At 47.0% G+C, this 12,617-nt stretch overlaps 1 protein-coding gene across 2 annotated transcripts in view; it reads left to right on the forward strand.

Annotated features, from left to right (window-relative positions):
- Window positions 1–12,617, forward strand: part of Lama1 (laminin subunit alpha 1) — a 124,073-nt gene that overhangs the window by 56,872 nt on the left and 54,584 nt on the right. For both annotated transcript variants that reach the window (NM_001108237.3, XM_039083800.2), the window contains exons 16-22: window positions 1,129–1,239; window positions 5,855–5,982; window positions 7,871–7,957; window positions 8,679–8,890; window positions 10,867–10,973; window positions 11,260–11,440; window positions 12,188–12,324. In NM_001108237.3, coding sequence (NP_001101707.2) covers window positions 1,129–1,239; window positions 5,855–5,982; window positions 7,871–7,957; window positions 8,679–8,890; window positions 10,867–10,973; window positions 11,260–11,440; window positions 12,188–12,324 — 963 coding nt within the window. The remainder of the gene's footprint in view (window positions 1–1,128; window positions 1,240–5,854; window positions 5,983–7,870; window positions 7,958–8,678; window positions 8,891–10,866; window positions 10,974–11,259; window positions 11,441–12,187; window positions 12,325–12,617) is intronic.

A 12,617-nucleotide genomic window follows, 5' to 3' on the forward strand; every position in this document is an offset into this window, starting at 1 on the left:
CGTACTCATATTTTTAAATATTTTGGAAGGTTTTTGTTTTGTATTTGGAACCAATGAACATTATTTTTGGGTATGAAGGATGAAATTTTAGGCCTACCTAACATCCTGTGTCTAGGCACTCCATGTTTAATGCTTAGTAGATAAATGGTGGTAGATTATGGAATAAGAGACCATGGATGTGAAGCAGGGAACCCTGCATTGAGAGGTTGAGCCAGCAATGCCAGGAGAGCTGACTGCTCCTAGACTCACTCCAAGTTCACTGGGCTTCGGGAGCTGTCGTGGTAATATGCACATGTTCATGCCAACACAAGAGGCTTAATCCAGCCGTGCCCCAGTAGCCTGAGGAACTGGTCCCAGGATCCATGGAGGATATCCCACCCTGCCAACCGTATGTAAAGGGTTTAAGTGGCAAGACATTTCCACATACCCCAGGCATGTCATGATTGTATACTTTCTCTATCTGGAGGACGCACCAGGTGCTTCTCCACCTGCATGTGCTAGTTACAAAGGAGAGGTGCTGTTCTCAGGGATGCCCTGAGAAGGAAATGCACCACTGTGCAGAAGGGTTCCTTGCCCCTTGTAAGCAGGAGCAGAGAGTGCCGTTGGATGCCCACAGGGCCTCTCTGGCTTCTTCCCACAGAAGGTCCACCTGGACTCTTTGCTCAGTTAAACTGACACACTGACCCAGGCCTGTCCTTGAACACATTCACTGTTTGAAGGCAACAGTGATTTGCATGCCAAGAGGGAAAATGGGGAGAAAGGAAATCTGCTAATGCAAGGTTCTCAACCGGTGAGTCAGGACCCCTTTCAGTGTGAGAACTCTCTCATCCACTGAAAACATCGAACAGATTAGATACTAAAGATATTCAGACTAGATGAGCTTGCTACACGGCAGTAAGTTTACTGTAGAACACTGGATCGCACAGTTAAAGGGGGTGTGTTTCTGAGGCATGGAAATGCTATCTGGATTAAAACGCTTGAAAGTCAGAAAGGAAAAATGGTTTCCTGCTCGTGGAAAACCCAGCAGTTTCCTGGGTCCCATAATACCCAGAGCCACATTTTGCCTGCTGCATTTGCAAGGCCACACATCAAGAGCTCTGACTACACACTGGACCTCTTTTCCTGCAGGCCTGCCTCCCCGGCTATTATCGAGTAGATGGGATACTCTTTGGAGGAATCTGTCAGCCCTGCGAATGCCACGGCCACTCATCTGAGTGTGACATTCATGGAATTTGCTCTGTGAGTTTATTGCTGACCTTGTGTGTCCCCAACCTGCTCATTGCCATGCGTCGTGGGCAGTGGCTCCCTACCTCAGCTCTGCCTCGGTAGATGCCGAATTCTGTGTCTGCATATTACTTGCTTTATGGTGGGAAAAAAAAAAACTGGCTTCACACACTGTTTTGTGGGATGAGTTGAGTATCTTTGGTCTGGAAATTCAAATTCTGGAACTTGTTGACCTGTGAGTTTCCATCACAAAGAAGTCCCACACTCTTTATTTTGTGAGGAATCAGTCAAAAGATTTGCACTTTTAAAGTTACTGTACATCTTCCCTTTCAGGCTGTGCGTGTAAGGCATACCCAAAAGATAAATTAATGTCACTTCTAGAGTCAGGTCTTATCCTTAAGATACCACTAATCTGTATCATATATAAATATATAGATTCAAATTATAATACAGGCAAATGTAAACACATAAATGCAAATAGTAAAACCTTTAAAATTTACAAATCGAAATAGAGTAATAAAACATGATAAAGTCACATGTGTACCACATGTGACATTATAGTTAGTTCAGCTAAACTCTACAAACAAAGGGCCCTTTCACCATCAAGGTTAGTTGGAATGGGCCTTAGCCAAGTACACAGTTAACCTTGGGCATGGACTCAGGTGCAGGGTAACACTTACCTGGGTTCAACCAGGAGTTCTTTCTGCCTTTAAGGGACAGAAAGCCTCTGTGTTCACATGGATCTGCTGCTCAGAAATAGTGTGAATGTGAAACTAATAGCCCAGTTATCTGGGCAAGGAAGCCCCAGCCCCATGCTCTTTAATAATAAAAAGATTGATTGAGTCGCAGAGCTAAGGAGAACTAATCATCGGACCCCAGAGATGCATGAAGTCTGGTTGCACACTTTCTTGTTCTCTGAGGGGACCTTCATTTGTCCTGTGCTCATCTTTGTTCTGGATGCTGAGTGCCCAGAGCAACTGCAGGAAGTGACATCTGCTGGTGACTCAGTCCCTCTGGGATGGCTTCCCTTCAGAGCCTGAGGGGAAGTTGTCCCTCTGTCCTCCCCCATCCTGTCATGTGGTCTGCAAGCCCCCCACCCCACCCCTCCCTACCCTAGGGCTCCTGCTAACATTGGAGGGTGACCAGTGTGTTGTGGATGCACTTCTAGTGGGTAGTAGAGTGGCAGGGAGTCTGTGTTAAATAAAGATTCCTTGGACATCTATAAACATGTAGTTGCAGAAGTATGTATGAAATAAGTTGCATGCGCCTGGACTATGCTCACCTAACAAATACAGTGGAGAGTGAAGGAACAGGTGCTAAGTGAGCTGTACTTGTTTAGTGTGTCTGGTAACCACTCCGTTTATCATATGTAGTATTATACATTGTATATACTTTATATATATATATATATATATATATATATATATATATATATATATATACACATACATACATTGTGGACACTTTTTAGAAACTTTTAGAATGAGAGGGAAGCCAAGGCATACTATAGAGTCCCTTGGAGAACTTGGTCAGCATCTCACAGCCAAGATCTCATGCTGCTACCATGCCATTCACTAAGCCATGTGCTCTCGTCCCATCAGCCCCCACTCCTGTCCACTGTCTTCTTTACTTCTAAAACCACGGGTCCTCTGGCTTAGCAAAGCTTTGTGTCCCTCGCCTCCTCTCCTATGGTAGCTCATGCTTCCTGGTACACTGCCAGAAGGCCAGGCCTCAGCTGAACGATCTCAGCTATACATTGTTCCCACATTTTCACTGGGACCAGGCACTGGGATGTGAGATTGTGGGAAGGATATGCCTTCTCAGAGCCTCCATGGGAACGTGACGTCACTGCCTCTGCTTCTTGGAATGCCACCCTGAGCCACCCAGATAAGATGGTGTCTGCTAGCCTTTCCTGCCAAGCAACCATTTTCTGCCTTTGAACAAATAATGTTTATTTTTTAGGGGTGATGGGTGGAGAGAAAGATAACATAGATGAGAGTTGAAAAAAAAAAAACACAAAATCTTGTTTAAGAGCCGGGTTGTGGCTCTGTTGTTGAGGTTTTTGTCTTGGACCCCAATAAAAAGAAACTCCTCTTTGCAGGAGAGCTGACTGTTTTGGCCCTCTGGCATCCAGACCACCAGCAGCAGCAGCATTTAGAGTGGCCCACTCCAAAGGAAACACCAAGATACATGCTCCTTAGGCTTTCAACAGAATTGCTAAACAGTTTACCCAAATAGAAATTTCAGTACGGCCCTTCGATCAGATTCCACAGATGTGCACCACCATAAAAACACAACTCACACTTCAAAGGAGGCAAGAGAGAGTTTATTCTGGAGCCAAAATACTAGTGAGTGGCAGCCCAGGAATGCAGATTTAGGTTACCCCAAACCCATTCTCCAATGTGGTAAGAGAAGTTTGTATAGTAACAGAAGAAAGACTTATTTTAAGGCCCCCTTCGAATATGCCCGTGGAACCATTAGATGGGTTGCCACAACATGGGGGATTCTCTGCTATGGGTCCCAAATGTTTTCTGCTGGCAATCTTGGACTTTTGGCTGGCAGAAACTAGGGATCTCTTAAACTTAATACATTCCAAGGGGCTTTATCTGCTAGTCACAAGGATGTCAGGTCAGTTGAGAGGATTGAAGGTAGCCCAAGATAAATCGAAGTCAGGCTCCGGATCTGCAACATTCCAACCTTCCCAAGGCCATTGGAGTTCTTATCAGCTACCCAGCCTCGCAGAAGGTTCTTTTTTGTCCATTCATGTTTCGGGCCAGCGTAACACGGTATTTTAAAAATGTACAGCAGGATTAGTTCAGCCATGTGATTTCCTGCCAAGTCTCTTTACATTTTTCAAATGCATCTGGGTTAATGATCAAAGGTCATGGCGGGGATGGAAAGGAAAACCAGACGACGATCGCTTCCTCAAATGCCTGAGAACAACACAGGCTTTGCCTGGAAGCTCCTTAGAAATGCAGGCTCCTGTCTGAAGCCCGAATCCAAATCTACAGCTCACTGTGGTTGGTGGTCAGCATCCACATTTGAATTAAGGCCCTCAGGTCTAGGATAACTCAGTAAGAGAATCTGGTGCAACCCATATGAGTGGGTAGAATACCAGGCGTTTATAGTGCTGACTTTAGGTTCGTATACAGGGATCTGCCAGCCTCAGGAATCGCAGAAGCGCGCATAGTGTGGAAGAGAAAATCCATTCAATTGATGTGTGAAAATGACCAAGTATATAAAAGAAGTGTCTTCAAAGATATTAGGGCACAGTGCAAGTGGGATGAGGGGAGGCTCAGGTACCATAAACTACAGGGTGGATACTTAAGGAAACTAAGTCAGGGGGACAGTGGAGTGTGAGAGAGCTTGTATGGAATAGATCCAGCAACTCCTTGAAGCCTGCCCTACTCATGGTCTCTGCCCGACTCACCTACCCTGCCATGCCCTGGCCAATTAATATTTTCTCCACATCTCCCCTCTGTTTCTCTCTGTTTCTCTTCTGTCTCTCTGTTTCTCTCTCTGTCTGTATCTGTCTCTCTGTCTCTGTCTCTGTCTCTGTCTCTCTGTCTCTGTCTCTCTTTGTCTCTCTCTGTCTCTCTGTCTCTGTCTGTCTGTCTGTCTGTCTGTCTGTCTGTCTGTCTGTCTGTCTCTCTCTCTCTCTCTCTCTCTCTGTGGTTTTGCTCTCTTTTAACTGCTTGTCTGGCTTGGGGGTTGCTGACTTAGTGGTTATAACTTGGGATTTACTGAGCTTTTAGACCTGGTAGGTTTATAGTTTTACCACCTGATTTTGAAAATCTTGAACTTGGAAATAATTTTAATTTTTAACCCAGACTTACAGGAGTAAGAACAGAAGTCATGACTCGTGCTGTTTACCCCAGTTCTCGTGTTTCGGGTGGTTCCCACGCTTGCTCTGTTCATGTCACGCCTGTCTACCCAGGCAGACACCGTTTAGCTAATCCTATCTTCCCATTACTAGGAAGTGCATTGAACACACAATGGCTGGTTATCCTTTAATCCTTCAGTGTATATACCCTGACACAGGAACTGTAACCTTAATACATTCAAAACCTAGAATGAGTTGAGACATTGCTCTGCTTCCCGAATCTACCATCCATGTTTTTTTTTTTTTCCTGAGTTTCCACTGAGGTCAGATATTGAATTGTATTGTCATGTCTCTTTGGGATTCTTTAAGCTGAAGTTTTTCCACAATCCTATACAACCCACACTAAAAACAAGCAAACAAAAGCATCAGTCCAGGGCCCCAGAGATGACTCACGGGTTGAGAACATATTCTACTCCTCCAGAGATCCTGAATTCCCAACAGGTGGCTCAGTACCTTATCTGTGAGCTCATCCCCAGGGAATATGGTGTCATGCCCTGCTCTCTGTGGACACCTGTACACACATATCAGTGTGCCCCCCCCCCACGTGCATATCTATGCATAATTAAAGACTTGAAACCTGTCAATCTGAAAGCAAGTGGCTCTTCTTTCTTCCGGGTTTGATGTGAATTTCAGAACTTGGCTTTGCCCATTTTCCGTTCTAATGTGAACGCCAGCTTGTTAGTACCTGACTCTGAAAATCCTGTAAGGAAGCCTGAACTGACGGATCTTTTCATGCCTCTGGCCTAGGGGTGTACACACAACACCACAGGGGATCACTGTGAGCAGTGCCTGCCTGGCTTCTATGGGACACCTTCACGTGGGACCCCAGGGGACTGCCAGCCTTGTGCCTGCCCTCTCTCCATTGACTCCAACAAGTAAGTGTCAGGTCCCAACTGTCTGTGATGTTGCCAAGAAAGTCTGTGTCCTGAGTGTTATTGTCGTGAATGATAATTGGTGAGAGAGGGAAAGAGAGAGTTCTTTTGTTATTAAAAATTTGGTGTATTTAATAACACAAAGATGCACGCGCACTCTTCTCCCCTTGGGTCCATGTCTGCCACGTGTCTTCTCAGGAATACATTTGGCAGTCAGGACAAGGTACTGATGAATAAAACATTATTCTTGTGTTTGATGAGATTTGATCAGATGACCGAATTGTGAAAATATGAAGCTAAATCTGCCCACCAAGTCAGCAGACATGAAATACACGCTCGCTGTAGACTTGGTATCCAAGCAGATGATCTGCACGGCAGGCTCCCACCCATGACTGCTGGCCCCAGGGACTCGGTGTAATCAAGATTGCAGTGGAGGCCATTCCACCAATGGTGGGAGTGGGTGGGCTGGGGGACTTCTGGAGGAGCTCTGGTGTCAGATGTGATGAAAGGGGACTCCGCAGCCAGAGGGAACTGAGTGTGCACACCGGGACACCAACACACATGGTACTTGAGGAATTGCAATTGGTCTTGAAGCAGAAAGCAGGGCATGTGTGGATGGAGATCTTTTCATTAAATCCTTTATTACCTGCCAGGACATGTGAATTCTATAGGCCAGTACTTTGCTATTATATTTTCTCTCCACCTCCTCCTTTTCTGCCTTCCTCTCTTTGTCTCTCTCTCTCCCCTTCCCTCCCCTCCCCCACCCCTCCCCCATCTCATTGGTATTCTTCCTCTACTGTGACCAGTGAATTCCCCTCCACAGGGACTTTCGCTTGAAACTCCTGTATGTAGGACGATGCTGTTTTAGACTCTGCCACTACCACGAAATTCCTGAAGCTGGATACTTAGACAGAAAAGACATGTTAGTTCATTCTGGAGATTTCAGGACCTGGCTGTGTGTGAGAGACAGGTCACATGACACAGATAGAGGTTCAGGATTGGCCTCAGTGTTTCATAACAGCTCACTCTCACAAGAACTAACACAGTCAGTCGCATCCTAGTGACCTTCCTTGTTCCTGAAGGCAATGGCTCAGTGACAAAACCATCCCTTCCTTCTCAGTACTACCACAGCGGGATGCAACCTTTCTGCATAGAAAACTCTGAGGAGCTCCCCCAAGCCATCCCAAAGTGGTAGAAGAGATAGTTGATGGTTGGTTACCTATGAAATGGTGAGGTACTGTCCGTCTTCCTGATTCAGGCCACTCTAGTACCGTGTGTGTGTGTGTGTGTGTGTGTGTGTGTGTGTGTGTGTGTGTGTGTGTGTGTGTCTGTGTGTCTGTATCTGTCTGTGTGGTGTGTATATCTATGTATGTCTGTGTGTAGGTATTTATGTATCTGTATATCTCTCTCTTTCTCTCTCTCTCTCTACTTCTCTCTCTCTCTCTCTCTCTCTGTGTGTGTGTGTGTGTGTGTGTGTGTGTGTGTGTGTGTGTTTGTGTGTGTGACTGGAGGGGCTGTCTTCAGAACTTGAAAGATTACTACCACAGAGCAGGAGAAGAATGGAGTTAATGCTTCCAGAGCACCCAGATAGCCTTCTCAGGGAAGTGAGGCAGGACAGGCAATGGGGAAGAGGCAGTTAGCAGTTAGTACAGGCAGAGGTGGGAGATGTTAGTGCAGGGTGGGCTGAAGGACAGAGGAGGAGGAGGCAGTGGACACAGGAGGGCACGCCAGGCTGTGCTGCATGGACGAGGCATTGGATTCTGGGCTAAATGCTGGGAGAGAAACTGCTAAACATTTGCTAGGACAGAGGTATCCAAGAACAACCCTTTTAAACATTTAGCAGCCGGCAACATCCACTGGACAATAGCACTCATTTCAAATGTTTTGACAGTTTCAGCCCTACCTGCCACCTCACCGACAGAGAGGAAGTGGTCTGCGACCAGTGTGCCCCAGGTTACTCAGGAGCCTGGTGTGAGAGGTACTTTGTGCCACCCCGACCCCCGGTTTCACAAAGCAACAGTAGCGTCGTTTCAAAACCCCAGCGCATATTTTATATTTTCTTCTTGAATATCTACAGATCTTCAGTGCTAACTGGCACCTATCAGTTGTCCATACCGCTATAGCTATGATGTGATAATTCAATGTACGCATACAATGGGTAGCGATGGGTGCTTAAAATGTGTAGTTAAGCGTGGTCTCGGCGTCTCAGTGCATTACTGTTACTCTGTAAGATCATGGAGAAAAGCAGGACGCCTATTGAGAGAGCAGTGTTCCACCTCCTGGAGCACATCAGGATTCACACCAAGGACAATAGCAGAGGGTGAGGGAGGTCAGTAGTCACGGTTGTCACAGGACTGAGAATTCAGTTTCTTCAGACAATAGTGAGGGCGTTGGGTGGTCTGATTTAAGCGTCGTCTTCTGGCACCCGAAGGCTAGTCTTGAGGTCTGCCCCTGGTTCAGCCTGTCAAGAGCTCAGTGACTTAAGACGCGGTCATGGTGGCTCATTTCAACTTGCTCCCGTCTCACAAGAGGCGAGGAAGATTTGTGACTGTCAGGATGGGAAGTCACCCCTTTTCCATGACAAATCTTAAGGGAAGGAGCCACTCTGATTTATTAGCCATCCAGGGAGTCCCTGACTTGCCCAGTAATATCTTTGAACAATCCTATTGACTAGACCTTGCTTTCTGTCTTGGATATAGATGTGCAGATGGTTACTATGGAAACCCAACCGTGCCAGGGGGAACCTGTGTACCATGCAACTGCAGTGGCAATGTTGATCCCCTGGAGGCTGGCCACTGTGACTCTGTCACCGGGGAATGCCTGAAGTGCTTGTGGAACACAGACGGTGCCCACTGTGAGAGGTGTGCAGATGGCTTCTATGGAGACGCAGTGACTGCCAAAAACTGCCGAGGTGAGTGCCTGTTATATATTGCCATGGGAATCTCGTAACATTTGTCAAAAGGACTCGACCTGGTGCTCAGTGTCTTAGGGTTTTACTGCTGTGAACAGACACCATGACCAACAAAGGCAGCTCTTATAAGGGCAACATTTAATTGGAGCTGGCTTACAGGTTCAGAGCTTCAGTCCATTATCATCAAAGCGGGACATGGCAGCGTCCAGGCAGACATAGTATAGGGGGGAGCTATGAGTTCAGCATCTTGTTCTGAAAGCAAACAGGAGAAGAATGGCTTCCAGGGAACTAGGAGAACGGTCTTAAGCCCACACCCACAATGACACACTTCTCTCAACAAGGCCACACCTCCTGATAGTGCCACTCCCTGGCCTAAGCTTGGGCCCATCACAGAGACCTTATCTTGAATCTGTCTTGTGTACTGATGAGGGGTCTTGGGTTGATCAGTCATGGACCCAATGTCCATGGTCCGAACTCCTCACTGTATTCTACAGCTGCTTAACTGGTGGCTATCTCTGAAGGACAGAAGTCTAGAAAATTATCCTTCGTGGTCAAGGACAAGGTTTTCTTTCTGACAGCATGGTGGTGCCACACCCTGGTGGTATGCTTTTACACTACCTGATCCTGATTGGCTACGTTCTGTTTGGAGCCATGAAATCAGGGATGATGTAGAACCACTCACCGAGAAGGTCACTTTCATATGCCCAAGATGATCAGGCACTGGGGTTGATACTGAGGCCCTCACAGTTGTATTTTTGCATAGTTAAGGAAAAGCTTTATTGTGTGAGAGTTTGAAACATGATACAGTGTATCTCATTCGCCCCTACACCCTCCCCTCCACTCCTCCTATCTTCTGCTACCCCTCCTATGTCCCCTGCTTTTACACTCATGGAGTTCTTTCAGTGCTGCTGCTATGTGTGTGGAGTTGGAGCCACCCACAGAAGCTCTGGTGGCAAAAGGGGGAGGGGGAAATCTCTGAAGAAAACTCTCCAGTAGCCATCAGCTGCCAGCTCAGCCTCATGGGTCCCCTCTCTAGATCATGCTGTCATTTCTGCCGTCTGGACCTTGTGTAGGTCTTTTTTTTGAACAGTCTCAAGGAAGGGCTACATGGATAAGAATTGTCACTTGTATATTTCCATAATGCCAGGTAAACATTGGCCTTCTATTACAGCATAGAGACGAGGTGGTGTCAATCATACAGGAAAATAAAATTGTAGGCGTGCATGTGGGTGGTATATGGGTCAAATTCTGAAGAAAGATCCCGCATGATGACCGGTAAGATCTCCTCGCTGAATTGAGTGCTTACGGGGTCCCAGAGACTTTGAAAAGTGATGCATCAGCACACAGGAGACCAGGAGGACAGAAAATAAGGGTTGAAGTTGATTGACATAGTAGGGAAAGAGAAGGACCATGGAAGAGAGGAGCCAGGGAGATATATATACTTCAGAACAATAAGTCAAGAGGATGGGGGAGAGGAAAGAGAGGAAGGGAGGGGAGTGGTGGGGAAGGAAAGAGGGAGAGCAGCTAGACAGCAGCTATCTGTGTGTTGGTAGCCTGCAGGTTGTGTACTGGGAGGTAGAAGTCATGTTCAGAGTCAGGCTATGGGATGCAAGAGTAAGTCCTTTCCAAAGGGCAGCATGGTTGTATCTCTCAGGAGTGTGTGTGCATCGCCCCACATATACCAAGGGAAATCGAAGGCTGGAAGGAAGCCAGGTTCTCAGGAAAGGTGGATTAGCCAGGAAGCTGATCCCAGACCCACTCTTGGGCTGTCAAATCTTCAGGTCTAGGGCCAACACCCCTGCTTCTGAGGTTGCTTCTCACACTGACTGAGCTTTCATTGTCTGGGAAGTATGTTAGCTCTGTGATCTGATATGTTGCGGGTTCAAGCCTTTTCCTTAGGGAATTAAAAGGCTTTCCCTCAAATTATTTATTTTTAAGTACATAAATAAAGCCTTTCTGTGTCTTGTGTGTCCTAGCCTGTAACTGCCATGAAAATGGCTCCCTTTCTGGCATCTGCCATCTGGAAACTGGACTGTGTGATTGCAAACCTTACGTGACAGGACAGCAGTGCGACCAGTGCCTGGTAAGATGCTTACTGGGCATTGTATGCTCTTCAATTACTTGCCAGCATTTAGAATTGACACTTAGCCTGGGTCCTCAGGCACTTGAATTCACATGGGAGGAGCTCACTCCTAGGCTTGGCTTCCCCATCGAGAGAACGTGCACGCGGTGTGCTCAGGACATGCACATGGTGTGCCCGGGAACTGGCACGCGCTGTGATCCCACGACACACGAGTGTGACTTGGAGAACATTTGGTTGTGTGCACAGGCCACTAACCCCATGGTTCTCTTCCTCTTTTCTGACACAGCCTGGCTATTATGGGTTGGACACGGGACTTGGCTGTGTGCCCTGTAACTGCAGCGGGGAAGGCTCCATATCTGACAACTGCACGGAGGAAGGCCAGTGTCACTGTGTACCAGGTGTATCTGGAAAACAGTGTGACCAGTGTTCACACGGCTTCTATGCATTCCAGAATGGCGGCTGTACACGTAAGCACTGGGGTACCTTGTGTTCCCTGAAAACTTACCCTGTCGCCTTTCTTGGTGTCAGGATAACTTCCGCACACGTTACTTTTCTCTTGTCTTTATGGTGGGTTTCTATACTGGTTTTCTCTTTCTAACCTCTCCTAGGGTTCAGACATTCAGTTTGGAGGCTGCCAAACTTCTTGTTATGGGGAATTTAAGTCTAGTTTTTGATATTCTAACTATAGACCGCATCCAGCGGTCAGTGAGTTCTAGGGGGTCACACCTAACACAATTGGCAGCTAATAAGAAGTCAATGACTTTGGAGCTGTGGTTCTCAACCCCCTTAATGCTATGAGCCTTTAATATGGTTCCTCATGTGGTGGTGACCCCCAACCACACACCTACTTTCCTCGCTAGTTCATGACTGTAATTTTGCTACTGTTGTGAATTGCAATGTAAATATCCGATATGCAGGATGTGTCACACGTGACCCCTGTGGAAAAGGTTGCTCAACCGCCATCGGGGTTGTGACCCACAGGTTGAGAACTGTTGCCTTCTGTTTTTCTGTCCATTCGGCATCTGTCCCACTCTGTTGACCTCTCAGACTCAGAGCGAGTTGGGGTACCCAGCCCCCTCGGGAACCTACGAGGTCTCAGGAATCATTGCCTCTCTTTTAATAGTAGTTCCAGTTATTGATAATAGTTGTGCTATCGACTCTCACGCTCGGGTCACACACCCCCTATCTGAGTCTGTGATGTTTTCTTCTTTCAGCCTGTGACTGTGCTCATACTCAGAATAACTGTGACCCCGATTCTGGAGAGTGTCTCTGCCCACCTCACACTCACGGTCTGAAGTGCGAGCAATGTGAAGAGGCATTCTGGGGGCTGGACCCGGAGCAGGGGTGCCAGGTGGGTGTTGCCACCATGCCGGAATGAGTATTCCTTCCCCGCTGCAAACTTCCTTTCATCCAGTCACCTGGCTTTAAGCAGTTATATTGCCATGGGTCATAGTTAAAATTTGTACAATTTGGAGCACTGGTCATGCACCTGGAATCCTGGCTACTTTGGAGGCTGAGTGAAGGGGATTGTTGGGTTTAATTATAGGATAGTTTGGGGAGCTAGACTATGGAGACCCCACCTTTAAATACATAAATATGTAAATAACGGGGTACCTTATGGTCTGGGAACAATGCAGGAGGGTT

Source organism: Rattus norvegicus, chromosome 9, assembly GCF_036323735.1.
Source record: "Rattus norvegicus strain BN/NHsdMcwi chromosome 9, GRCr8, whole genome shotgun sequence".
NCBI lineage: Eukaryota > Metazoa > Chordata > Mammalia > Rodentia > Muridae > Rattus > Rattus norvegicus.